At 38.1% G+C, this 27,694-nt stretch overlaps 1 protein-coding gene across 1 annotated transcript; it reads right to left on the reverse strand.

Annotated features, from left to right (window-relative positions):
• Nucleotides 1–2,697: 2,697 nt before the first annotated feature.
• Nucleotides 2,698–22,404, reverse strand: XRN2 (5'-3' exoribonuclease 2). Its single transcript, XM_053461126.1, has 30 exons — nucleotides 22,268–22,404; nucleotides 20,095–20,222; nucleotides 19,894–20,005; nucleotides 18,925–19,036; nucleotides 18,674–18,732; nucleotides 18,494–18,583; nucleotides 17,905–17,977; nucleotides 17,758–17,808; nucleotides 17,261–17,418; nucleotides 17,100–17,174; nucleotides 16,880–17,013; nucleotides 16,627–16,684; nucleotides 16,343–16,450; nucleotides 16,185–16,229; nucleotides 15,816–15,950; nucleotides 15,303–15,391; nucleotides 13,775–13,910; nucleotides 12,531–12,638; nucleotides 12,255–12,344; nucleotides 11,816–11,888; nucleotides 10,725–10,808; nucleotides 10,104–10,201; nucleotides 9,369–9,448; nucleotides 8,861–8,917; nucleotides 8,423–8,491; nucleotides 8,192–8,326; nucleotides 7,470–7,591; nucleotides 5,483–5,561; nucleotides 3,554–3,662; nucleotides 2,698–2,816 (listed from the first exon to the last, which is right to left on the reverse strand). Exons 1-30 carry the CDS (start codon nucleotides 22,340–22,342, stop codon nucleotides 2,754–2,756), a joined length of 2,805 nt encoding a protein of 934 aa, XP_053317101.1. The 5' UTR covers nucleotides 22,343–22,404; the 3' UTR covers nucleotides 2,698–2,753.
• Nucleotides 22,405–27,694: the final 5,290 nt, after the last annotated feature.

A 27,694-nucleotide genomic window follows, 5' to 3' on the forward strand; every position in this document is an offset into this window, starting at 1 on the left:
ATGAAATTTATGTGATGGTGTAAGCTAAATATCTTTTATAACAAGGGATGTATCTAAAACTCTTTTGAAGACATACATCCAGAATTATACGGGGGGACGAAATATTACATTTCCCAAATCCAAATTGTGAAGCTTGGAAGTTGGTGGTTATCAGATTTTCTTCTGCTTTTGTATGAAAAGATCCTTAATTCCAATATTTGCTTGTGGATATAATGACGACATGTATGCAATAAAAGCCGATATCTCCTACGGTGAAATGTGTAAAAGATGATCCGAGTATAAGCTTTTAAGTCTTATCTATAAACACCTATTTATTAAATACAACCGGGTTCTGGATTAATGTGTTGTAGTTATATATATATATATATAGATCACCAACTGTCTCCCATCACACATTTTATATATATATATTATATATATGGATTTAGAGCTAAATCTCTAACATTTGATCAAATCATCACATTCTGATTCGGTACCCTGTCTAATCTTTAAATGAGAGAAGCCCATGCAGATTTCTTGTAACCCGTTTTCCCTCTGGACCAAGGTTTAATTGTGTTCCTGTGGTATCCCCATCATAGATAAAATTCTAGGATATTAAAGAACAGAGCACTCTTCACCTTTAGTATTTGTTGTCTGTTGAATGGAGTTTGTAAGGTCCTCTATCAAGCACTACTTTAAATATTTATAAAATTAGAATATGTGAAAAATAGGATGCTGCTATAAAAATAATTCAAATTGCACAAGTCACACACCAGTTTATTGGATTTAATATTTTAAATGAGTTTAAATGCAAATGAAGACTAGGTAGATGGAAAACGGCTGTAGTCCAATCTTAAACCTTAAATATAAAAACATAAGATCATTTAAAATATGTGAAGAGCAAAGTATTCCTGACCATTCAGTTACTGTACATTAACCCTTCAGAAATGTATAAATCTTTAATATCTGAAGGAAAACAGGGCATTAAGTACCTGAATAAAAATACCGGCAGCTGGGTATTTTCCAGGGGGTAGGACAGGCCCAAGTCCAACTGTCCACTAACTGGAAACCCAGGGCATATTGCCTGGATTGATATGTTTCTGCAGCTTTAATAGCGGTCAGTGTATGGCAGAAATCGTGAAGTGTATCATGAGTCAGTCTTAATTACAATAAACAGCAAAACATGCATTTATTTTAAAAGCTTAAAGATTTTTCATCTTAATTTATAGAAAACTGTTCTATCATTTTGTACTTATGTATGCCCTGCACCCCATCTTCAAGTACATTAAAAAATATTATACATGGGATTGTAAACCAGTTGAATGTATTTTAGAGAAGGTAAAAACAAATGAGATGGCACAAACAAGCTGTGAATAAGTATATTTTATATCTATTTTTTGGGGAAGTGTCCTTTCCTAGGCTATGTACCAATCATCGTTCCTTGGTACCCTAGCGCAGATTAGCTTCTCAAGGCAGATGAAATCCAGTGACCATGATTTAAAATCACAGGATGTTTCCTTACAGAGCAGGGGATATGCTCCCGTTTTACAAAGACCTGTAAATACAACGGCCATAATGAGAACTATTACCCCCTATACTACCTGATCAAAATCAACTCCATTGTGGCTGCACAGGTCAGGGTTTAAATCCTTAAAGTTGACCCTTTAAGATGAAGGCAAGTAGACGCAGATTATAAACATGTTTGCTGTGACATGCCTGCCAATGTATTCTTAGACATAACTCTTCAGATATAGTTCATTTCAAGAGATGCTGTCGTGGGATTCCTGGATACACTCTATGAAAAATATATGCCAGGTATATACAGACTATTGGGGTCGCTTTAAAAACATGAAAAGTGAATGTTTTGGTGTACAAAAATTGTACTTGCATATCCAAAAAAACAAAAATTATTTTAAACTAAAATGTGATTGAGCAAAGCCCTTAGACTGTATACATGAATCAAGGGTTGCCCGTGTTTTGTGCAGAATTGAAAATGGTAAAAAGGCGTGCAAGAAGATTAAGGATTCACAAAACTCACAACAGTTATACAAAGTTTGACATAGCACAAAATGCTAAAAAAAAAAAAAAAAAAATGACAAACCTTTATCAATGTGTGTGGGGCCCTGTGGATCATTGAGATGTTTTCAGTGGCTTAGAATCGCCAACTACTTAATTCTTGGTATCAGAGTAAATCAGACATGGAAACAAGTTTCTCCTATACCACAGAAATATTTTATTTTTATGGTGGTACAAGAAGAAAAAAAAATACATCCCCCTTTACATTTACGATCTGCAATGTCTAATAGTACTCTTAATTTAGAAATTCGAATTAAAATCAGAAACAGAAAACGTTTGATGGCCGGGTCTTATAAAAACAAGATAAAGAAAAATACGTTCTTAAAAAAACAGTAAATATATATCATTAGCGCTGTAAAATACAAGTGAAATAGCACATGAAAAGTATCTTGACAGTCAAAACATATAATACACAATACCTTCTGAGTGGTTTGCGCCAAGATAGGATTATAATAATTACCAATGTTTAAAAAATGAGCTAAATTACACATCAAAATATGATTTTACAGAGGGAAGTAAGCAGTAAGAATCCACCAAAAACACAAACATATACATTTACATGGGAGAGCAGAATTTTCTTGTTTCCTTTAAAAAAATCCCTCTATTACAAAACTCTCCTGCAAATGCTTTCCTTTTCCTTGATTAAAAAAAAGGTTTAAAAAACAAAAAAAAAAAAGTTGATTTTGAAAAGAATGCAATTATTTCCAATTGTATCTTCCAGAAGGTGGTGGTAAATGAAAATTCCTTCCTTGGCTGTATCCCTGAAAAACAAAATTGAGAGTTTGTTTACTGGATTAGGCAGACACAAAGGAAATCACTCCCTTCACCGGAGCCGAAACGTACCAATGCCATTTTAACAAAAGCGGACACCCAAAACTAAACATTTCAAGTATTTCCCCAAACAACCTGCACCAATAGCCTGAAAGAATTAGTGATTTGTACAACATCTTAATGTAGTTTGCGGGTCACAGCAGAGAGTCGAAGAAGCAGGTGCATTTATCTGCACGCGATTTTAAACCGCAAATATAAATTGTATACAAGTAGTATATATGTATATGCACAGTTACTTTATAAATATACATATATTTTTTTATATTATTCCATATTTACAAATCTTCAAAACACTGCAGCCAATTTTATAATTGTGATGAATAAAATAATTCAGTAATTTGGCCGCTTTGGGGCATTTCTGTACCTGTGAACCAATGCAAACGTTTCGTTAGCACGCTATGTTTTACATTTATTTATCTTTTATTAACCGCCAACAAATTACGCAGCTCTATACAATTTAAATGGGGCAGTAAACACACATAATATACATTAATATATGCATAAACACCAGGAGATGAGAACCCTGCACATTAGCTTGCCATCCAGAAGTTCCTGGCAGGAAGGAGGCACTTTTGAGGGCGCTGCTCGAGAGCTTACAATCTAATAACGCAAACATCTGTGTGGATGCCTACCCAAAACGATACAATAAAAAAAAAATAGAAATTACCTGTCTATTTCGGTCTCCGCCATGTCTCTGGTAATAATTACTTGGTCCTCCAGGTCCCATCTGTTGATTTGGGAAAGCAGGGTTTGGGGCCTGCATTTGTCCATAACTTCTGCTGGGCAGAACAAGGAGAGGAATAAGGCGGTGATCACCTGAATGGAAGCTTGGCATTCGCTACTGCACCACACAATCTACCAGGGTCCCTATTGTAATTGGAGTTTGTTTGAAATGCTTCCGTGGATTAAGTAAAAACCTCAGTCTGTAGAGTTTCAATTGCCACTGAACAAAACGCTAGGTCTGACATTCAGCGCAGAAGGAAACACACACTATGTTTTAAAGACAAAGTACATTATCCAAAGGGTAAACATATGCAACTCAGGAGAATTGCTTTATGTTCCAGTCCTGGCCCTTTAGGCTACCTTTTCTTCCAAGTTAATTGCAGATTGCAAATGAATTCTTACAGCAAAGAATTTTGAATCTAGGGTAGGGGTCTTGTCTGCTTTTTCCCATCCATTATTCCCCACAATATGTCAGAAGGTCTGATCTAGAAGGAACCTCTTCAAGTTCTATTGATGTGGTTTTCAATTGACCGTGGTGACCTAGCAACATCAGCCCTAATTGGCGGAGACTGACATTTGGTATACAGTTTATATGGGAACACAAATTCAACGGCTATTATGACCTAAATTGGTACCCAATATTACTATCAGCAACAAATGTCTTAATTGTGTCAATGTATCAATTGAAAGAGTATACACATAGGGGGACATACAACCACAGGCTCCATGGCTTCCTAAAATTACATCCGCCAAAATAAAAAAAAAAAATGCACATATGCGATTGGCCACCTTGAATTTCTACCCAAGTTAAAAATGTAATGCGTTAACTGGTCAAGCAATGTGATCATTAAGAGCAAATTAATGCCCCCCAGGGTAAGAATGAAACAGTCTCTCTAAACAGAGCCATTCTTCTAGATGGAACATTTTAAAACCGGTGTAATTTAGAACCCGGAAATACCACTAAAAGCTATTGACATTTAATATATACAAAGAAAAAATCTCCTGCAAGTTAGGAAATATACAACTATAATATATATAATACATGATAGATATACACACACACTAGCAAGTCAATGATGTTGGTGTTTGCTGTGATATAGAGGTGTAGTAGGTTAGTATTCATATATACATATGAACGCATGTATACACAAAAATACTCTCCTGTTTTCTAAGATTCTAAACCTAACAATCAAATCAAAGTGTGAAGCACAAGCAAAACAAAATCCTTCAAATACTGCAACATTATTTTATGTGGCTAAATAAGGGACTTGAAGCTTCTGTGTTTTGGAAGTGAACATATGTAGGGACATCCCTCATTACCAAACCATGTCACATTCTTTCCATTGCCTGCTACTTATTTGTCTGAGGATTCCATAATCTTCTGCCAAGTCCCTTCTGCTTTTAATTCAGTCCAGTCTTAAGTAGTTAAAGAAACTGTTTTCATTGGCAACTAATAACTACTGACCTACAGTGACACTGCTCTACAATAGGCTTGTCAGGCTTGAAAAAGTTGTACCAAAGAAGCTGATTAGGACTTCAAGAGGCCTGTAGCAAGAATCAATGGCGGCTCCGAGTTAGCGGAACAGTTCCAGCACAGAGCTGATAAATTTGAACACAATTACTTATGCCTCATTAACAGTATGAGTGCCAGAAGGGTGTGCGATTCATGGCTGATCAATGCGTCACCCTTCCCTGGGATGCACAGGTTTAAGCCACGCAGAAACCCTCGCAACACACAATGCTATTTATTTTTAAAGGTACCCGAGAACAGCCGGGTATCTTTTTAGCAACATATTACTTAAAAAAGTAAAGACTTTCACATCGTTATCTAAGCTGATTAAAAACAGTGTATTTCAGTCAAACTTTATCGTACCTTTGTGGTGGCTGGTTAAATACAGGCGGGCGGTTTCCCCAGGAATTTTGCATCCTTGCATCAACAGGAGTTAAAAAGTCTAATAAAAAAAAAACCATTAAATTAAAGACACAAGACCATATTCCCATCTATGAAGTTCTACCAAATACATTAGTACCTATGCAAGCGAACAAATAAAACAGAGCAGGTGTAACCTCATTTTGCTTGCCTTTATTTTGACAAGCCCATCTGCCAGTAGATGAACTGAATGAAGACATATTAAACAAACATGGCTGAAACCCGCAGTTATGTATAAGGAAACCAACATTGTACAATATATGATATTTTCAGATACAGCCACTGTTAAGTTATATAAAGCGAGTACTGAATGATCACCCACTCGCTGCCCTGACTCCCATGCATGTTTCTCAGATTTTATTATATACATACATACACACCCCTACATGTATTATGGCATAAAAAGTCATCCAGGAGTAGACAATTAACCATATCGATTCTACAGTAAGTTTCAATAAGACATGATAGTGTTGAATCATAATCTCATGCCCAAACACAGTAAATGAATGAATATATCTGATGAGGCAAAATGGTACTCAAGAAAAAAAAAGATTTTTTTTTCTTTTACGACCAGTATTTTATATATATATATATATAAAATACTGGTCGTAAAAGAAAAAAAAATCTTTGATTTTATTGGCGGAAAAAGCATTAGACTATAAACTAAATGCTCGAACAGCTACTTAAGTGCCTATTTACCTAATCAGCTAGGCAATCAAACACAAGACCTCGTGTTTACTGATTGCACTAATCAAAATCACTTTCTGATTCAGCTAACTGACAAGTTTACAGACCGCAATAAGAGAAAGTCATAAATCAGATACTCGGGTTTGCACGAACCAAATGTGCCATTTAAAGAGAGCGGTGCTGGCAGACTGCACTTGACTCCTTCAAGTTATCAGCATATAGCCAATTACTCATCAGCTGAAAATTGGCACATCAATGTCAAATCAAGGAAAAGCAGAACGGAACACCCACAACAGCTCCTTGAAAAAGGTGGCCATTTGATTGACCGCACTGCCCTTCTCCATAGTCATTTTACTTTGTGCATGTACTAGACGGCGTTCACGTAAATACACAAAACCCATTTCTCTGTGCCTGCCCTTCAACGCTCAGCTATTCTCCAGCCTAGTTGTCATTCTGGACAGCTGCCAGAGCAATGCAATTTCCATTAACATGGTTTTATATACAGGAAAACTGCTCAAAGCATTCTAGTGCTACCGGAGGGCAATAAGCAATGACCCAGATCTTGCGCAATCACCAGTTCTTAACACTTTCTCCGCTAAAGCCTTTAATTTTGTGTATTTCTCAACATACGTCTGAATAACGCACCGGGGTTTCAGCAGCTTTGATAACCAACTTTAAAAAAATTTCACCTTGGAGCTTTGGTATCCCTGAAAATTGTCAAAAAAAAAAAAAGATGGAGCGCAGGGAGATTGAGCAACCTTTGGAAAGTGAATGGCAAGAACTACATTTGCTGTTGGTCCCCCTGGGAAAGGTTGAGTAACAATAAGACCCATAAGGAAGCCACAGCAGTAAATTAATTTGCAACAAGTTAGCGCACACAGCTTTCCCCACACCGATATGTACGAGTGAGATGCCAGGTGTGAAACCCACTAAACAGCCTCACATAAGTCCCTGTCATGGTAGCATGGAAAATCTGTAGTCTACGCCTCTAGAGAACAAGACTGACACACAAGCCAGTCTTGGCCAGAGCATCTATATCTATACAATTAAGACCAATCCATAGAACGATTAGCTACTCTACACAAAGTCTAAATTAAAACTTGGATTTGCGTCCACGGATCTTAGTCATCTAACCATCACTCATCTCAAGAACAAGAAGCCGCTGCTTTTATTCAAGACAAAGTAGTAGAAGTTACAAAGAGAAGGAAGTCAATGAAAAGACATTAAAAAGTAAAAAACTTACTTTGTAGCTGAGGTTGTCTAGAGGGCATTCTGTATGTATTTATAGGATTGTATGATCCTGGAGGGGGGATGTTGCCATAATGCCCACCCCTTGCATGACCTCTGGTTTGTGGTAATGTATGCCTGGTAATAGAGGGGGTAAAGTTATTAAAGCTTATTTTAGCACGAAGCACATTTTTAACCAAACAATTGTTACCACTATACTAATGCAGTCCAGCGTTGGCTTTTAACCCTTAGATTTGCATAGTACAAACAGCTGTATTTCTTTATTAGCTAAATACAACACAAAATTATTCATTTCTACCATTTCAACAGCTTGCTCAGAAGAGTCTGAGATTCCAGTTCTCAGAGCCTTCAAAACATCTAATAAACACATCAACGCCCCCAATATTCATTGTCTGCTTCAAATAAGTAAGGAGAATACAGCTGCTCATAAAGTATTTTATCTTAGAGAGGCAAATAAGTTTTCGTGTTGCTTTCGGCATTGGAAGCAAGCTTGGTTTCTATGGACACAGGACATGGATTCCCTTGATGTGCATAAGCAAACACCGTTCTATAAAACTACAGATGTGCTGCGATCTCCAGCAGATCCTGAAATCCCCAAAACAAATCCAAGTTTGACAGTAAATCCTGTTTGACAAGTTGTGGCCCTTCAGCTTTTGTGTCTTAGTGAAGTGTATTTCAGGTACGAATTCATGAAATAGTTGTAGATGCCTCACTTACCCCAAAGTTCGGAACGCAGATTGATCTAGGTGACCCTGCTTTCTATTGTGATTGAAGCCAATCTGTGGTCTCCATGGTCTTCCGTTGTTGTTTGTCCTCTCCCAGTCTCCTGGTTTTAAGGTTATAGGGGGCTTCCTACATTTTAAGAATAGTAAAGCTGTAGCAGTTTCTTTATGGCTCAGCAATCCGTACTTCAATCTTCAACATTACTGGATAGAAATAAACACTTACTTTGCACCTTGTAAAACCACCGCTTTAAAAACATAACCCTCTTCGTACTCTGGATCTTTAAACTTTATGCTGAAGACAAAAGAAATAAACATTAATAAAATGCATATAAAAATGGTTGCACCCTTGCCCATCATGCTTTACAACATTAGGCTAAGCAACTTGTACAATCAGACTCTTGTCAGCCATACAAAGAGTCCCTACAACATACATGCATATCTAATTAAGTCCCATCCCTAGATGTTGACATCGAGCCTCAGCATTTGCATTGTGGAGGCATTTACATACCGACATACAAACACAAGTTATTTTGAAAACCTAATAGACCTAGGCGCTGCTGAGAGGAATAAAAATACTGACATGTACACCTAGGATTTTATACATTAAAAGCAACTAAATGTATTTAAAAAGAAATCACACACACACAGCCAAAATACCCACCCAATTGAATAATTCTGAGCCAAATCTCGTAACATAGGAACTGGTGATTCCACAATCCTAAAGGAAACAAAACAAGAAAAATGGAAGTCAGAGGTACTCCAGAATGCTCTTCTTTTGCACAATACGTTTTATAGGAGTCTCATTGTTCTAAAGTGTTTGAGTTGTCCTTGTGAAACAATTAACAGAATGAAATCTGTTGGCTCACTGCCACAGTGTAAGGCATTAGCCAGGTATTTTATAGGGTTATTCTTTGCCTACTAATCATCTAACATGACCGATACAACAAAAATCAGTCTGCAGCACTTCCTTACTTATCTTACTTAAGCCCTTTACTTACCACATCTCTTTAACCAAGGCTTTTAATCACGTATCACCAAAGAGCATTATGCAAGTAAGACTTTTTAAGGATGATATCGCTAAACACTACCAAGGTGAACAATTCACAAAAACCAGAGTGCTCAAGGTAAAGGTGATTAAAAATTACATCGGCAAGCAGGTTTATACTTACTTATGGGGTAAAATTGCTCCTTCATGAATTTCAAGTTTTCCTTGAATACCATGGCACAATTCAGGGGGTATGTCAGTTGGCTGTTAATAAATTAATCAAATGTTACACAGCTGCTTTAAAAGCAACATTATATAAGTATTTACAGAAGGACAATTTCCTATTGTATATAAAACATACAAATATCTGTTAGCATTACAGCCGATAAGAGAACTCAGACAATGTCTTCTGAAACATCCAGGTTCAATGCACCATGTACATGACGACTGTCCCAGGACACCACCCCTAACCGCGTAGCATCGAGATACAACCAGCAGATCACCCAAGAGGATAATGTGTTTCCCAGTATTGGATCAAGGGGAGCAGAAGCCTCTCCATGCCTTAGACCAGGGGTGCCCAACCTGAGGCCCCCCAGCTGCAGCAGGACTACATCTCCCACAATCCTCAGCCGGCCCCTTAGCTGGAAGAGCATTATGGGAGATGTAGTCCTACAGCAGCTGAGGGCCACAAGTTGGACAGCCCTGCCTTAGACTCTTCCCCCAGCACTAGCTTGCGCAACAATGCCAGGTAGTCTCCACACATTTTAATAGGAGCTCTTTCTTGGCAGTGATGCCGTACAGTACATGTTTACTCATCCACCATTGCATATCGCTCATGGTAGGATAGTTCAAACAATGAGATGTTAAGAAGCCTGATGTAGGTGCTTCAAGCTTGGAGAAAGTCAGGTCCATGGCTTACCTCAATAGAGTTTGTCTTGTACAATTCATGTATAAAGTCATTTAAAGGGTGGTGTTTCCCAACAAACAAATGATCACCTCCAAGGCTATTTCTTCTTACTAGTAAGACAGAAAACAGAAGAGTTAAAAATCATGTAGAGGAATTTCTTTGCTGCCATCAAGTTCATTAATGCATAATCCAAATCCTCCCTAATTTATTACGGTGTGTGATTTCTGCTTTCATAAACCAATTTACAAACTTAATTACACCGCTAAAATCCTCACAACTTATAATTGTTTGCGGTTGCCGTTTTAACAGATACCGGTAAGAAGGCTTTTCTATGAGAACCGATCATATTTAAGTCACACAAGAAAGCAGCAAATGAGAATTTAATTAACAAGTTTTAACACAAGGTTGTTGTATTTCACTTTGCGCTTGCCAAGGCTCCATTTTTGCATCAAGGATCATTCAATTTGCTGCAATTAAATCATCTATGAAGCAAAAGGTTACGGATTTGTTTAAAGGCAATCAATAGCAGCCATCCATTAGATCTTGTTCATTTGCAGCCTAGCGGAGCACGAACGCCAAGTACGCTAATGCTAAAAACCTTAGTGATTACACAGACGAATATCATAATTTTACTTTCATCAGGAGTGAGGTCAGGGTAAACCTCTTCCAAAGCGGCTCTCAGACGACGCTCATCAACAAATGGCAAGAGAGCAACACCTGGAGGAGACAGGAAGCAATCAATTAAACAGAGAAGGGAATATTTGCAGTACAATAACGGAGCGTCATCAAAGCAGGATAAATTCCCAAAGTCTCAGCTGAAAGTATCTAGAATGCCACTGCTTTTAAAGACTACCCATTAAGGCACTTTATTTCTACTCTTTGTGGGAGAGACCAAATACATCGTATAAAACTAGATCAGTGGCCAGTCATTTACACGATTACGTGCAATTTCAGGGTGTCTCTAGACAATTTGAATTGAAGACACTGATTTTTCTGTGTCCTACTGGAGGATACTAAAACTTAGGACAGAGATCATGCAACCTTGGTGTAGCTACATTGGTGAAGGTATTGGGGCAACTCAGTATAAACTGCATGAAAATAGATTTAACACACATTTATACCAATTACAAACTATGTAAGTGTTGAATAGGTGAGCGAGAGAAAGATTAATTCAATAAAGCGGATGTTTGCAGGAGAGCGGCTTCCACTCACCAACTATACTACGCTTTAGGAAGGGCCATCCCGGACAGATTTATCCTGCAGGAAAGGCAGCGCTTGCTTTGTGTGCTGCATAATTAAATTGGAGAGGGGCTGTCAAGAAGTCTCACTGATTGAATTATACATTGTACAAGGCGGACAAACGCTTCCTGCAGCAAAAAACACAGTGGGGAAGGGACTTCATAATGAGTAGTGAAGTCAAGGAGTTGGAACCACAGCTCCCCTGCCAACACCCAATTTAGTGAACAAACCCCATAGAGTGACTGAATAAATAGAAAAAGTTATGTCTCAAAGACAAACAGAGGGAAACCAAGACTTTGCAAGTCCGAGAGTAGAACACAAAGAAAGGGTATGTGAAAAGCAGATAAACACAGAGCTCAAGTGCCAACATGCAGCTGGACTTGGTATGACAATATACTTTTCATCTGAGAGACATCTATTTCGCACCCATTATCAGCTAAAAGACAGGCAGCAGGCATAAAAAAAAAAAAAAGAATAAAGATTACCTTGCCAAGCATATTTCTTTCCATTTAAATCAATAGCAAAATCATCCGGGTAAAAGTCGATTATACTCGAGTCCTATATTAAGATGAGGGGAGAATAAAAATTATAAATTGCTTTTTGAGGTAACACTGCTCTATCAACTACAATCTCCACATTAACATCAGCAGCTTTAATTTTGATACAGTGGTAACTATAGAAGATATTAGTAACCAGTGGTCTCCAACTCGCTGGAGTGAGAAGATCCTGATGGGCTATATAAGGAACAGAAAATGTATTGATTTTGAGAGCAGCAGAATGTGTAAGATACATTTTCACCAGAACGATTGACATCCTATAAATATGTACTCCATTAATTATGAACTGAATGGGTAGGACGCATAACGGCAATTCTTCACTCAAAATGTACATTAGTCACACATCACAGGGCAAAAAGGTGGTTACCGGGTCACTCATAAGCTTCCTCCATGTAGTTGGCAGAAAGTTCCCACTAGCGGCTGGAAATACACTCATGAGTTGTTCAAGTGGTTTAAACTGCGAGATGAAAATAAAGAAATGAATTACTTTTGATTTTCTTGACACAAAAACAAGTAAAAATAAAGAGACAAATCTACACAGGAGCAATTACAATAGCACATTATGTAGACTGAGCTGACAACATACCGGGTTATATTGGAGTTAAAATATCCGCAGGATAGAGCAGCAGTGCGGCTTACTTACTGGTTTTGTGTTCAATTCAAATTCTGTAAAAAGCTCTGTGATGTTCTCAAAATCTGATGCAAAAGGAGCATAATGGAACGGGAAGAACCACTTCCACGAAGCACATCCCTGTGAATATAAAACACCAAGCTATGTTATTTTGTCAACCTCTGGCTTTTTCATACACAAGAAACCATAATGCATATCGTGCCATCATATTCTGCAGCGCTGTACAATAGGTACACAGGTAGTATATAACAATTTGACTTACAAACGCAACGGGTAAGGAGGCCCTGCTCAAAAGAGCTTCCACAACCAGTCTGACAGACATTAATAGTCCTCGAGCATTACTATAAATTAGGCAGCTTTCATATAGCTAAGGCAGGGACGGCGAAATAAATTATTCTATGGGCAAAATATTTAACCTGCAACGCAGTTAATACCGGAGATTTAAGGTTTATGACTACAACTGCCAATCTTCAATTTGTATATGAGTTTGGGTCTTCCAAAACAATTAGCAAAAAGCAAATACAAATATGTAGAGAAAGACGCAGTTATTAAACGCACTTGGCTCTACAAACCCATTTAAACCGTCAAAATATTTATCCACTACTTTTCTTCTGATTAAATAATGATACATTTACAGTGTCATGAATACCAGATCTACATCATATGTTACATATAATAAGCAACACACTTAAATACAACATTTAGAAAAACTAATGTCTTTTGGTGTCCGTGGACATAATCAGCACCGGACCAATTGTTACTTAACTATTCAACTTTGGATTCTACCCAGCAGAAATTTCTAAACAAGTTATTCTCTCCAAGTAGAAAATCAATTATTAGTCTGAACTGGTGTAATCTCCATACACATGTAAGCAATATCGCATTGGTTTGACATCTCAATTATCAAAAGTAATCATCCAACACAGATCACTTCAATTACAGTGCACTTCACATCACATCACAATATTGTGGGGCAAACGCTGGCGGTTCCTTTGACAGCTTGCCAACACTTATTCATTAAGTCATTTCAATTCTTTGCACTTATGCTTTTACATTCCCCTCACACGCAGCAAATAACTCCTTGAAGCACATAGTCTGGGACGTTAATGCGGCACTAACAAAACCAGGTTTACAAACTAATTACTTGCCCGCCTTTTCGGAGAAGTTAAACACAAGAGATCCGGAAGTGTGGCCCAGGTGCCGTGGAATGTTAAGAGGCCAGCGGCAGGAGTACATTAGCAATAAATTCTGCGTACCTGGTAATAATATCTCAGCACCCAGCAAAGTCCTTCAACATACGACTGTACAACTTTCCGGCGAAATTTCTCATCTGAGGCATCAACATCAAACTTATTCTTATAATAGCGTTGTTTCCAGCCATCTTCCCATAACCTACAAGAAGAAAAATACGAGTTTCATTATGTGAAGACAATCGTCTTTTAGAATGTTGCACACAAAAAAGTATTATTTAACGAATACAAGTTAAAAAATGGTACTAATGATACCAAGGCTATACATGTAATTACAGAGATCTGCAATGGATACTTAGATGATTCAGTATCAGGTTACTGGAGTTCTCACACAGATTCTTTTGCTGCTCCAAAACGTCCTTCGTAGCAGCACTTATTCTGCTCAATCACATGCTTTGGATAAAGCCGAATGATCCTATTTAAACCTTTACATCAGACTGCGCAGAATGCCTTATTCCTCAAGGTAAGTTAGTAAAACCTTTCCTTGGAGGAAAAGTCTGTCTTGGGCCTGTATAACTATTGCAAACGTTTCAAACACACATTGAATGAGTGATAGACGAGTCACTTGGCAAGTGATTTATTAAAATAAATTCTGCTGGGGGATACATGCAACAATTTGAAGCCGCATTGTTTAACCCTTCTTTTCTCATATCTTAAGAAAAAGGGGATCCATCTGAGAAGCCAAATATCTAGCAACCATCCGATCAACCATGGCCTATACCTAGAAAAACCATGCATATAACATGCTAGTGGAAGGAATTGTGAAAGGAAAAATTATTCAATGCTATCCTGACACTGCTAAACTAGGAGAACTAGAAGACTGGATTTGTCAATTCCTTCACACCGGGGTTTATGTGTTCTATACAAGACTGCTTAATTGCACTGCATTTATTTTGCATATAGTTGTCACCAGACTACAAAGCTGCTTCTAAACATACCGAGGTTATTTAGCACAATGCGGGATGTATTGCCCTAATGAATTGGTGTTTTTGTTTTACTTTTGGTTTCTATGAAAAAGCAAATGACTATGCATGTTTTCTGCAAATATAGCTAAAACGCCCAATTACGCCATGTATTAGGTGTTAATGGGACACCTGCAGAATTATATCTTTGAAGTATGATTTTACAGCCTACAGATCAGTCTTACAATCAGAATGCTAAAGAGATGGCCCAATCAAAGCCGAGTTTAAGGGTTAAATATTCATCAGCAATACACTGGCATTCAGATCACATAATCAAATCAAAACCGCAGAGCGTCTCGCCAATGTATCACTCGGTCTCAAAGGGAAAAGTGGCTTGGAGAAAGAAAAGCCAGCACGCATACTAATCGCCATGCTGGGATTTAGCAGTTCTAGCATACTCATCTCGCTGGAATATACTGAACATTGTAACTCTCCACATTAATTACTGGTGGATAAAAAGATCACAGGAAATTATCCGAAAGGCACTGCCACCATACGCTAAATGGCATTCATTAGACTCAATCTAATTCAGCAATTTGCTAACAAAGTGCTGAGGAAAAAAATGGATTCACCTGATATTATCTTCTGGCTCAGGCTCACTGTCGCTGTCATCAGCTTTCCGTTTTGTTCCTGAAGCATTTGAGTCTGTGTGGTTGAAATTCTGAAAGACAGGAAAGTGGAGATCAAGAATAAGGAAAACGTGCAGGTAGAGTTTTATAAGAACACAAGACTAATCAAATTCGGGAAGGACATATCGTAGGCAAGAAAAGGAGAGGGGAAAAAAAACGATTGCAAAGACCTTGACATCAATATGTTGGATGTTGCAGTGCAGACTACGTTGCAGACTCATCTATTAAATAATTTGTTCTCCCCCACCCTCAAACCAGTAAAACAAAATGACGTTAGCACTATGCTTTTCCATGAAATGAAAAAATGTCCACATATTGAAGCGTCAAAAGTCACTTTAAAAAAGGATATTATTCCATGCAGCTAGTTGTCAAAGGGCTGGGAAAGCTGATTATTAGCACTGGATTGCTCGCCACCAGTTTTACATCATAGCCCACAGAGTAAAAAGTAGTACTTACTGAATTCTGCATTCTCATTTCATAGGCCGCTTGCCTTGGGTTGTTAATCGCATTTGGGGCAGAACTGTTGCCCCGACCGAGTGCCTGGGGTGCAAACTGTCCAGATGGAAGGAAAGCAGGTGCTGCTTGTTCTCTCTATAAAAATAAATGTGCATTTGAATCAACATACAGCAGCAAAAAAAAAAAAAAAATCCCACTATGTATTTCAAAACAAATCAGTAACAAGGGAAAACCTATATAAACAAAACTAGTATGGTACATAAAAGTCAGCTTACCAGCGAAACCATAAGTTACAGCTAAAATAACTAGTTATTTTCTCAAATGGAAGATATACATTTTTATTTTTTGGTTAAGAGTTAAACAATGTACCTTCATTCTTTTTCTTTTCTCCTTGTTTCTTCTTTTAAAGCTCTCCTAAAAATAGAAAATCTAATATAGCAATTGTGGAAATAACGGACAGTGAAATAGCACATTTAAAAGAACGGTAGGACGACAGAGGTAGTGAGGAAATTCATAGATTGTCATACGTCATCTTCCTTTCTCTTTTTGAAAATGCCATCTTCAACTTCACCAACTGCCAGCATGATCATCTGCACTCTTTCCAGATTCACAAACCCACTTTCTGTAAGATAGCCCTGGAATATAAACAATGAATTAAAGATTTCAAACATAGCATTACACGGCATATAAAAACCCCTTCAGCCCGCCCAGACCTTGGTCTCATCTTAGATCCAGGATACCCACATGCTTGTTTAAATTCACTCACTGTTCACACAAAAAAAAATAAAAAAAAAAAAAGGAAGACACTTACCCCAGTCTTATGCACAACATTTTTGTAAATGTTAACAAGTCGATCTATGGCTCCCTCCCTACAACAAAAGAAAAAAACATAAAAATGGACATCCATCACGTATGTTTTATATCTTTTGTATAAGATGTACTTAATCAAGTTTGGCTGCATGGATGGTTTACAACATATGACGGTAAATCACAGGGTGATTGCGATGGAAGTTGTAGGAAAAAATCTAAACAGCAAAGCACAGCCTACCCATTTCGAGACATACCTGATTTCAAGAGATGGCAGGTGAGGTAGAAAATCATTCCCCACAAAGAAACACATGAAGACCCAATCGTCAACACTTCTTTCAAAGTCACAAGGAAAAGGTAAGTTTGGCATGGCCAGCTCTTTCTCCAGATACTGAAATAAAATCAGGTTAAAATCCATGCCTGGCAGCCATACAGAATGATCAAAAAGGTCTATAAAATGTAAAGATTTGTAAATACCTCACGCAATACATTAAGGCGAATGAAAATAAATTCCTGTTCACTGCCCGGTGGACGATCTGCAAATTCATCGTGCTGTTGATTTAGAGGGGGAATATTAGTTAAGGATATATATCCATTAAATGAAGACATTATATGGTTTGCTCTGGTGTATGGATTACCTCCCCTTTCTTCTCTCTGGGTAGCCCCTGACATTCCTTGATTTCATGTCCAACCTGACCACACAAAGCACAAGGTCTTGGTTGGTTCGGTTTAAACTCTTCTCTGATGATTGTAAAATAAGGCTCATGAGTAGCCAATCCAAGCATAATAAGATCAGCTGGAAACAAAAATCAGATTTTAAACACTTCAAATGAAGAATTTAATTTTACAGCACATCAAATAACGTTTAAGTGGCAAAGAAAAAAACAGCACAATTGTATTCTTTTTCCGGATACAGGATGTATATAAAGTTATTCAGAATTACTTCATATTTTGACAATACTCTACTTGGCTACTTTATCCAATTAAAAAAATCTATATTGTCTTTGATAAGAAGGTCCAATTCTTTGAGCGCTCACAGACACTATACACTCACAACTCCTTGCTTAATCCTCCACCACCTATTTACAAAAACTGCACAACACTATTAACAAACAAGATTACATGCATTGCTTACCATCAGCACCACATAAACAGTGATGGGTGTTTGGGTCATGGTGAGGCTGAGCTGTTTGGATAAAAAAAAAAAAAAAAAAAAACATATAAAAACTATAGGTCATGTTTGAAAATGCCCAAGGACATTCAGTATTAAACAAACACAAACCTCTTTGCCGTCTGATGTAATCCATGATTTTATGTTCACCTTCACCAGGAGCACTGGCATCTGACAAAATGACCTACAAAACAAATAAAGCCAGTAACACAACAATCCCAAGTTGCACTGCTGCATAACAAGCAAAGCATGGAATCATGCAAGCTGCAGAATACTTTCAAAACTTGCTCTAGGCAGTCCGAGTCAGTGAATTTACATAAGGATTTCCACTACTGTCAACTTCATTATTAGCGATGCAGGCAAGGCATGCCCACGTACTGAAATCCTTGATATGCAAAGCGCAACACAGAAGCAGTGGTTTAATCTTACATGTGGGGAGAGAGCAGGACTCAAATCCTTGCCTAACTGAGTATGTGTAAATAAGTATATGTGGGTATGTTATTGCGGTTTACCAACTTAAAAAATTGCTGGCTCCTAGATCTGGAGCTGTTCAGTTCTGGTTTTACTCAACAGGAAGAAAAGTCTCCAAAACATTTTAATAAACTGATAAACTTTCTGTGAATAATCTTAAATTTAAAATATGAATCCGGTAACAACTCTTAATGCTGAAAATGCAGGCAAAGCAGGTAAAGAGTCTTACAGTAAGATTTTTCCAGCCGGGATCATTATTTAAGCGATCAGCGATGTAGTAGCGAAGACATTTTGCCAAGTTGTCCATAAACTCTGTGCCCTATACAACAGTAAAAAGAAAAAAAAAAACATTACAATCAAAGTCACGTGATTATAAGCTGTGCATACTTAGAATGGCGCTGGTACTTACAGGAGTAATACAGTTACTGTCGAATCTTTCCTTCACTTCTTCAGAAGGGAGATAACCACCTGCAAAACACAGCAGGTTAAGAGGCAGTATCCATACAATGCAAGCACAGCCAAGATATGCTCCACAGAACAACCTCACATCAGTGGCAAAGGTTTTAATGAATATACTAAGAATAAATAAATCATTTGGAACAATCCTAAAATAGAATGCCTAACAAGAAGCCTTTAAAACAAGTTGTCAAGCAGTAATACCTTTGGACAATACTTCTTCACGTATTTTGGCTTTCTCTTCTGTCAATTCCACACCCTCCTTAGAAGCCCTAAATCTTCTAGAACGCTGTTGATTCATTTTCGCACGTGGAGCCTGAAAGAAAGAAAGTCAACATTAGAAAATAGTGAATGATGTAAGTGTTGGACATACAGATGTGTTTTTAAAAAGGTATATATTTATAGAATTTGACAAAAATGCTTGCAAATTTATTTGTAGGAAGGGTTTAGGAATCCAGCAGTACTAGTAATGTTTTTAAGACAGCATTGTGTTAAATCAAATTTAACAGTAGGTGGAACAACATCTTCAAGCTCTTATTTAATGTGCTTCATAAATATACTTAGGATTCTATACACTAGCACTCCACTTCTAAGCAGTATGTATAAAGTTTGGTTTTTTTTAAAAAAAAGAAAATTGGCTCCAAAATTTATTTTATTTCTAATGCATGTTGTAGTCAATTTTGCATGCAAGTCAGTTTTGGCACTTCGTTATTTAAGTTAAATCTACCGAAATCAGGAAGCATCCTTCCGATACATGCTTAGAGTTTATTAGAAAGGGATACGTTGGAACAAGAGGTCAGACGTTTAGATGTAATGGAAGGAAGTTTTACTTTACTGAGAGGGTGGCAGATAAATGGAACAGCGTCCATGCTGATGTGGTAGAGGCTGATACAAGTGGGGAAATACAAACATGCGTGAGATAGACATAAAGCTAACCTCAATCTAAGACAAGAACAAGGACCGAGGTCTGAGTCTTTACATCAAGACAATGGGTAGAATCTCCTGCTGTAGAATGCTATGTTTCTAATTTATTGTTAAGGGTAACCTGGTTCATCAGGTCTGCCCGTCTCTACCCATTAACATTGTTTTATCAAGACTGCATCATGCCTTCCCAAGATTAGGTCTAAGGTCAGTCCAAGAAAGTCCAAGGATGTTATGCCGTTTCATACTTACCACACCATCTATGGCCATATAAAGTAATCTCCTTGGCCTCACAATGTTGAAAAGTCTGTCGATGTACTCAAAAATCGCAACCATCATTTCATCCTCATTTTTGGGTGCTGGTCTGGAAAGTTAAATAAAAATTGTTTTATTCAAAGTATTATATTCAAAAGACGTTATAATAGGTAATTTAAAAAGAAAAAAGTCAATTACTTGTCCTCGGGGTGAGTGCATGGATGAATAATACCATTCATATCCAAATAAAGGTTATCAAACTCGACTTCATTTGGGTTCGGCTTGCTGGTGTCTACTGGTATCTTGATTCCGTTGCATTCTTTTGGCTGGGAACAAAGTAAGCCAGATATTAAATTTTGCTTAAATACCTTAATGCAGCTTTACACACCAAAGTAGACAAAATTTTCAGAATGTGTCAGATTTCAAAGGCTTTTAACTGTTTAGTTTGTAAATAAAGTGTAATGGAACTGTTCCTTGTATTCACACACCAAAGGCGAGTGTGTAAAGGGTGAAATTAATCACAGCAGAGTGATGGAGCCCGAGCTAAACTGAACTTATACACAGAGACTTTGGGTGAAATGCGTCAAGAAATACATAGTATAGCCGCAAAAAGTTTTATTTCAGTTGAGTCCAATAAAAGGTCCTTTATATGTAGACCTGGAGGCTATACTTTCCCTGCTCAACCACCACACCGAGTAGATTCTTTAGGCTGATGCTAATGAAGTCTTGCTTGTACCATAAAATCATCCCAGACAGACTTTCATTAGTCAGGCTCGGTGATTACGACTGAGCCATTCTAGCGTTTACCACAAGGCAGTATTATAAAGGAGTCCAGGGTGTTTGTCTAATCTTACACAAAAGATTAACAAAAAAAAATACCAAAACATGACTAACTTTGAAAATGTATTTGGATTTAATACCAGCAATAACTTTATTGGTGGCGGTTACCATTAGTTATTAAAATTTTCCTCCACTATCAATTCGAGCCCAATGGCTGCAGCAAGCAATTTTAGATATTTGTATTTAAACTAGCAATGTCGCAGCACTGTAATATTATATATATATATATATATATATATATATATATATATATATATATACATATATACACACACCAAAAATATATAGTGCTGCTTTAAAAAAACCTATAAGAACCTCAACAAGGTCCACCAAGTTCAGAGCGGCCAACCGCACAACACAGCAACCAGAGTCAGAGAGGTTTTAATAGAACTGCATTTTAAACCAAAAAGCACAGCAATCGCTGCTTAGATCGCTACGTCCGAGTAACGAAAGCAGACTCTTCTGACAGCTGGAAGAGAATCTAGCCTGCATTTTTAGAAAATAGAAATAGTTAAAAGGAAAGAACGAACTACCAGAGTCACTTGAAAAGATGTACGTATGTTTATATTTAGAGCTAATCGGAAGGCAGTGATTGCTCCGATCAAGCCGGTTACAGGAAAATGTAGATGGGAATTACCAACTCCAAAAACGGACTGCAGTTAACCTTAAGGACAATGGGCGGTCAATAAACCCATTGAAGACAATGCATTTTGAGCCGGTACATGTACGGGCTTTGTCATTAAGGAGTTAACAGATATGCTACAGCAACACCAAATCACAGATACTGTAAGGGGACAGTTCCCTCATTCATTATACATGCTGCCCACACATTACAATGAAGATATTTGACATTAATGCTATATCTCTGAATAACGAGCACAATTTGTATTCACGTAATACGTGGTTACTGAAGAGGTTTCTTTACGAGAGTTTTCCCTTCTTGACTTTACATTACAAAGGTCTCATCCCCGTGGGCTTCTGCTGCAGGAAGACATTGGCTGGCCCTGTATAATGTGTAGTTAAATCAATTAACTGCCTCCAAAGTCTCCTTACCCGTTAAATTATACATAATACAGGGCCTGTCCAGACCTCCTAGCTTGGGAAACTTGATACTGTTGGCCCTCCATAACGAATGATGAAGCGAGGGAGATGAAACCACGACGCCTGCACCTTTAGGGAATAAACCGCTAAAACCCCATCCCTAAGCGTCAGGAACTTGGTACAAAACAAACTGGAGACTTACTCCAAAAACCAGCCCAATAACGGGAACCAGAGCCTGGGCAAGAACGGGTTTAAAAAATGGGGAGCTTCAGTTGTCCTTTCACGGGGGATATCACGGGCAGCATAAGCAGAATTGGCGCATTCACCGTCAGGATAACATATATACTAGATATACATGCTTTGTATATAACGCTAATGCCTATTTTAAATCCCTCTGTAACATGGAGGCGCACAGGCCACATTGTCCCTACAGCAGCCCCGTTGGCTCCACGTATCATTCACCCGGTAACTTCTCCGTGAAACCACCTACCTTCTCCTCTACGGAATGCACAACAATGGAGGGATATTTGCGGCTCAGCCATCGGAAAAACGCCGGGACTCCCATGTTACAGTCAGTTAGGAAGAAACGGAAAAGGCCGCGGCGTTTACACGCTACGCAGCAAGGAAAAGGAAACAGCAAAGCATCACGGACTTTACCATACACGGAAGAATGCGGGTAATCCACAGGCGGCCATCTTTAGTCATGGCAAATGCCCGTCAAGTGTCCTTGTACCTTTGGAATAGAGAAACAAAATGTTACTTATCCAAATATTTTAAGAGATTATATCACTGTTGAAGTATGTTGCCGTATGTCTTTATGATTAAAGCTGATCAGAAGTTATCTAATACACAGTACCATACAGGGGTCATGTATAAGAAAAACGGTGCAAAGCTTGAAGAGCTGCCGTTGCGCCATATATAATCAATTGGATGGTCCAGTTTTACCAGAACCACTTTTTATACGTTAACCACTTAGTCGGATACCCCCCTGATGGTCCCACTGATGTCCAGGGCCGCACAGTTGCTTAACTGAGAAATGGGAGTTTTGTGGTGGCGACCCGGAGAAGCGGCAATTCTCCCTGAGTCTCTGGCCAAAACCTGGAGAGTTCCCAGGTCTGAATATCCCTTGCATAGGTATCATAACCGGATGGAGATCTACAGCAGCCATGCCTCTCAACTGTCCTTTAGGAAATACAGTCCTTCTTGTGACCCAAACTTATATCTTTGCCTTTCTTGTTACAGAATGTCTGTTTTCTAGGACTTTTACTGGCTATTAGTATATCACACTGTTCTAGAACCCTAATAGTCACAACGATGTGTATAGATATAACATGAAATGTCTTTAGAAATTGTGTAAAGACAGTACACTATCCTTCTAAATGCTTTAGGTCACAAAATCACAATAGGAGTCTTGTAAAAATCTGTCACTCGCCTCAACACAGTAGTAAACTTCAGGAAGAAGCAGGTGAAGAGCGATGGTCAAGAGCCTCATGGCAACGATTGGGCTGATAAACTCTTGTTGATGGTGTATGGCAGGGGCGTCCAACCTGCGGCCCTCCAGCTGCTGCAGGACTACATCTCCCATCCTCCTCAGCCAGCCCCTTAGCTGAAAGAGCATTATGGGAGATGTAGTCCTGCAGCAGCTGGAGGGCCGCAGGTTGGACGCCCCTGGTGTATGGTAATACCTTATTGTAGATCTTGGCAACCCTACTGGTGCAACCCAAAACTTACGAATTATAATACTAATGATAGACCAGCCTAATGTTTAAATGTACAGAACGGATGTGATGATGATCATAGTATCTTTTCGGATTCTTCTTCAAGATACATAGAATAGAGTTCTATCATGTAATTATGCCATGGAGAGTTCAAAGATCTTCATCTTTGGAGGTGTCCAGCCATCTTTAAGCCCCCGACCGAACATCTTGATTTTCATATCAATTTGTCACATTTTTTGTTCTTGCACGCTGTAGTTCATAGTCTGAGAGATACAACAAACCATTACAAAAAATCTTTCAACAAGGAATCTTTAACTTAACCTCCACTGACTGTTTCCGACTGGACTATGTCACGCCACTGTATTTTCCCCTGTACTATGGGTGTGAATGTAATATACCATCATGGTAATTTTCATTCATAAAGTTTCAAAGCAAAAAACAAAAACAAACAGCGTTCAGAATTGTACCATACACACCTGACCCATAACAATTAAAAAGGTGGCTTGGTTTAGCTCTCTTTATACCAGACCCTAATCTACATAAATCATTGGTAAAACCCTGAGCTATTAAACAGGGTGCCACCGTATAACTAATACTAAGACTTAATATGTATAGCTTTGAGGAAATACGACAGAGGAGAGATGCAATAGAGACATATAGATATATAAACAAAGTAAAAGAGGGAAGTTGTATAATTATATGTATAGAAGGAAAGAAGCTATCCAACCATATCCATGACACTATGAGAAAAAAGAATTCCCGCTTTATTTAAAAATCAACCAATTATTTGATTGACCAAGTAATTGATAATTTGGTTTAATTTCACTAGACACACGCAGGCATGATTACTGCTAGCTCTGCTGAATGTAAACATCAATTAAAAAGAACCTGTCTTTTAAAGTGAAGTAGGCTAAAAGGTCTCAAACGGCAGCACATGATGCCACCATCTAAAGTAATTCAAGAACAGATGAGAAACAAGGTCATTGACATCTCTCATTTTCAAGGCTTTCAGACTCCAGAGAACCAGTCAGATACATTATCTACAAATTGAGAAAACTTGGAACAGAGATGAACCTATCAAAATTGACACTCATTTAGGTCACAAAAGAACCCAGACTAGCATATAAAGAACCACAGGCCTCACTTGCCTTAAATTACAGTCAGTGTTAAGGTTCCACAATAAGAAAGACACTGTGCAAAAATCAGATCCATGAGAGAACTGCAAGGTGAAAACTACTGCCGACCAAAAAGAATAAAAAGGCTCGTCTCACATTTCCCAAAAAACATCTTGATTACCCCCAAGATTTTTGGGATACTGTTCTGTGGACTGATGAGTCAAAACTGGAACTTTTTGGAAGACATGGTTTCCGTTACATCTTGTGTAAAGCTAACACGGCATTCCACAATATGAACATTGTACCAACATTCAAACACTGCTGTGGTAGTGTGATGGTCTGAGGCTGGTTTACTGCTTCAGGACAGATTGACAATCTTGAAAGTAGTCTACTGCTCACTGAGCACAGCGTAATAGGGGCAGGTAGTGGAGTGAGATGAGTGGGGAACAGACACATAGCTGGGTGACAGTTACACTTGGTAGCAGAGAGGGAGGGAAGAGGAAAGGTTTAGCTAGCCCTGACCTTGTGCAGCCTTACAGATTTGCCCTTCTTACAGCCGAGGGAACAGCCCCTCTAGTACAAGCGGGGTTGAGAGTGTAAGAAAGGCTAGAAAGGTTGTGGTGGTAGGGGACTCTATAATTAAGAGAGTAGATAGATAGTGTTATTAGCAGAAATCAGCATAATTTAATTGCATTCCACAAAGAAGTAAGTAGAAGTGTAGATCAGGGTGTTGCAGTGGATGTAATCTACTTGGATTTTGCCAAGGCGTTTGACACGGTTCCACACAAAAGGTTAGTATTCAAACTGAAAGAAATTGGCCTAGATGCAAATTCTTGTTCTTGGGTAGAACATTGGCTTAGAGATAGAGAACAGAGAGTTGTTATAAATGGTAAATCTTCAAGCTGGACAAAAGTGGTAAGTGGTGTCCCTCAGGGTTCTGTTCTGGGACCAATTTTATTCAACATATTTATAAATGACCTGGCAGGAGGCATTGAAAGTCATGTTTCTGTTTTTGCAGATGACACTAATCTCTGTAAAGTAATACAGTGCGAGCAGGATATTACAGTGCTGCTGAGGGATTGAGATAGACTGGGAGACTGGACACACAAATGGCAGATGGAATTTAATGTAGATAAATGTACTTATGGGGTAAGGAATGCAGAAGCAACGTAAACCCTAAACGACAACAAACTAGGAAACAATGTGCAATGTCAGTCAGCAGTTGCTAAGGGCAGTAAGGTATTGTCGTGTATAAAAAGAGACATCAATTCGCAGGATAAAAATACAATTTTGCCTCTTTATAAATCAATGATAAGGCCGCACCTTGAATATGCTGTGCAATTTTGGGCACCTATTCTAAAGAAGGATATTATAGCACTGGAAAAGGTGCAGAGGCGGGCTACAAAATTAATAAAAGAAATGGAACACTTTAGTTGTGAATAAAGGTTAATTAATTTAAATCTGTTTAGTTTAGAAAAACAGTGCCGAATATGACAGCATTATACAAATATATTCGGGGCCAATACAAACCATTGTGTGGAAATCCATTCATAAACAGGACTATGTATAGGACACGTGGTCACACGTTTAGACCGGAAGAAAGGAGATTTAGTCTAAGGCAAAGGAAAGGTTTTTTAACAGTAAGGACAATAAGGATGTGGAATTATCTGCCTGCAGAGGTAGTTTTATCAGACTCTGTACAGACATTTAACACCTTCGTGACAAGGTTTCTGCGCTGCTCGTGTTTAGCTGTAATTTTCTTCTTTCCCGAACCCACACACATTAGATATTGTTTTTTTCAGGATAAGAAGGGCTTTCTTTAGATGACATTGTTTTGATTGTATCATATTATTTACTATTAAAAAAAGTATAAAATATGGTGAAAAATTTAGAAAAAAATTACTGTTTCTAACTTTTAGTTGAAAAATCTTTTACTCATATATAAAAGGTAATGAAAAACCTGCTAGATTCTACTATTTGTCCTGAGTTTAGAAATACCCAATGTTTTTATGTTTTTTTGCTTTTTTCTACACATTATGGGGCAATAAGTACAGGTAGCGTTTTGCTATTTCAAAGCCATTTTTTCCAAATCTGGTAATTCTTCCCCTCATGTGCCATTTCGGGTATCTTTGAAGCCGGCCAATGCAATTTAGCCCATCAAGTCATATATTTTTGAAAACTAGACAGCCCAGGGTATTCCAAATGCTAGTATTTTAACCCTTTCCAAGCACTAATTCTACCATCAGCCTTTGTCAAACTTTATGGTAGTATTTTTTTTGCATTTGTTTTGTCACACACATTTTACTTCAGGTATGAATTAAAAGGTTCTAGTATTTGTCACTATCACAAAACACCCCAATATGTGTTCAGCAACATCTCCTGAGTACAGCGATACCTCACATGAATGATTTTGCCTGGCTGTTTGGGGGCAAAAGGGCCACATTTGGGGCATGCGCATTTTTCAATTTTGAACTTTGGCATTTGGGGATCCACTGCCCATGCCCTATTTGGTACATCTTTGAGCCGGGCCATTTCAGTGTGCCCAACAAAACCATATATTTTTAAAAACTAGACACCCCAGGGTATTTTAAATGCTGGTATTTTAACTCTTTGCATGCACACATTTTACCACCAGAATTTTTTCAAAGTTTGCAGTAGTATTCTTTTGTGTGTATTTTTCCCCCACACACCTATGTTATGTATGAATTTACAGCTCCTGGTATATGCCGCTGTCACATGACACCCCAATATGTGTTCAACAACATCTCCTGAGCGCAGTGATACCCCACATGCATGGGTTTGTCATTTTTGGGGGGAACTAAAAGGCCACATTTGGTACCTGTGCATTTTTCTAATTGGAAATTAGATGTGTGGCCATCCTTCCCCCCGTGTTAATTGGGACATTGTTGAACCCAGCCAATTCAATTTACCCTGTCAAATCATAATTTTTTTAAAAGTAGACACCCCATGGGCATTTAATATTATTTAATAGTATTTTAACTCTTTCCATGCGAGAATTGTTTTAAGCTAATATGCTAATTTTAGAACTTGCTCACAAAAATATATATATATATATATTTTTTT

This window comes from Spea bombifrons, chromosome 3, assembly GCF_027358695.1.
Source record: "Spea bombifrons isolate aSpeBom1 chromosome 3, aSpeBom1.2.pri, whole genome shotgun sequence".
Lineage (NCBI taxonomy): Eukaryota > Metazoa > Chordata > Amphibia > Anura > Pelobatidae > Spea > Spea bombifrons.

Bases quoted from the DNA above. Each gene is read 5' to 3' on its own strand.
- XRN2 (XM_053461126.1), bottom strand. From the start codon at position 22,342: ATGGGAGTCCCGGCGTTTTTCCGATGGCTGAGCCGCAAATATCCCTCC. The intron at 8,327-8,422 runs GTAAGTGTTTAT...CTTAAAATGTAG, and splicing joins GTGGTTTTACAAGGTGCAAA to GAAGCCCCCTATAACCTTAA. The intron at 2,817-3,553 runs GTAATTTCTATT...TTTGTTTTTCAG, and splicing joins GCGGAGACCGAAATAGACAG to GGATACAGCCAAGGAAGGAA.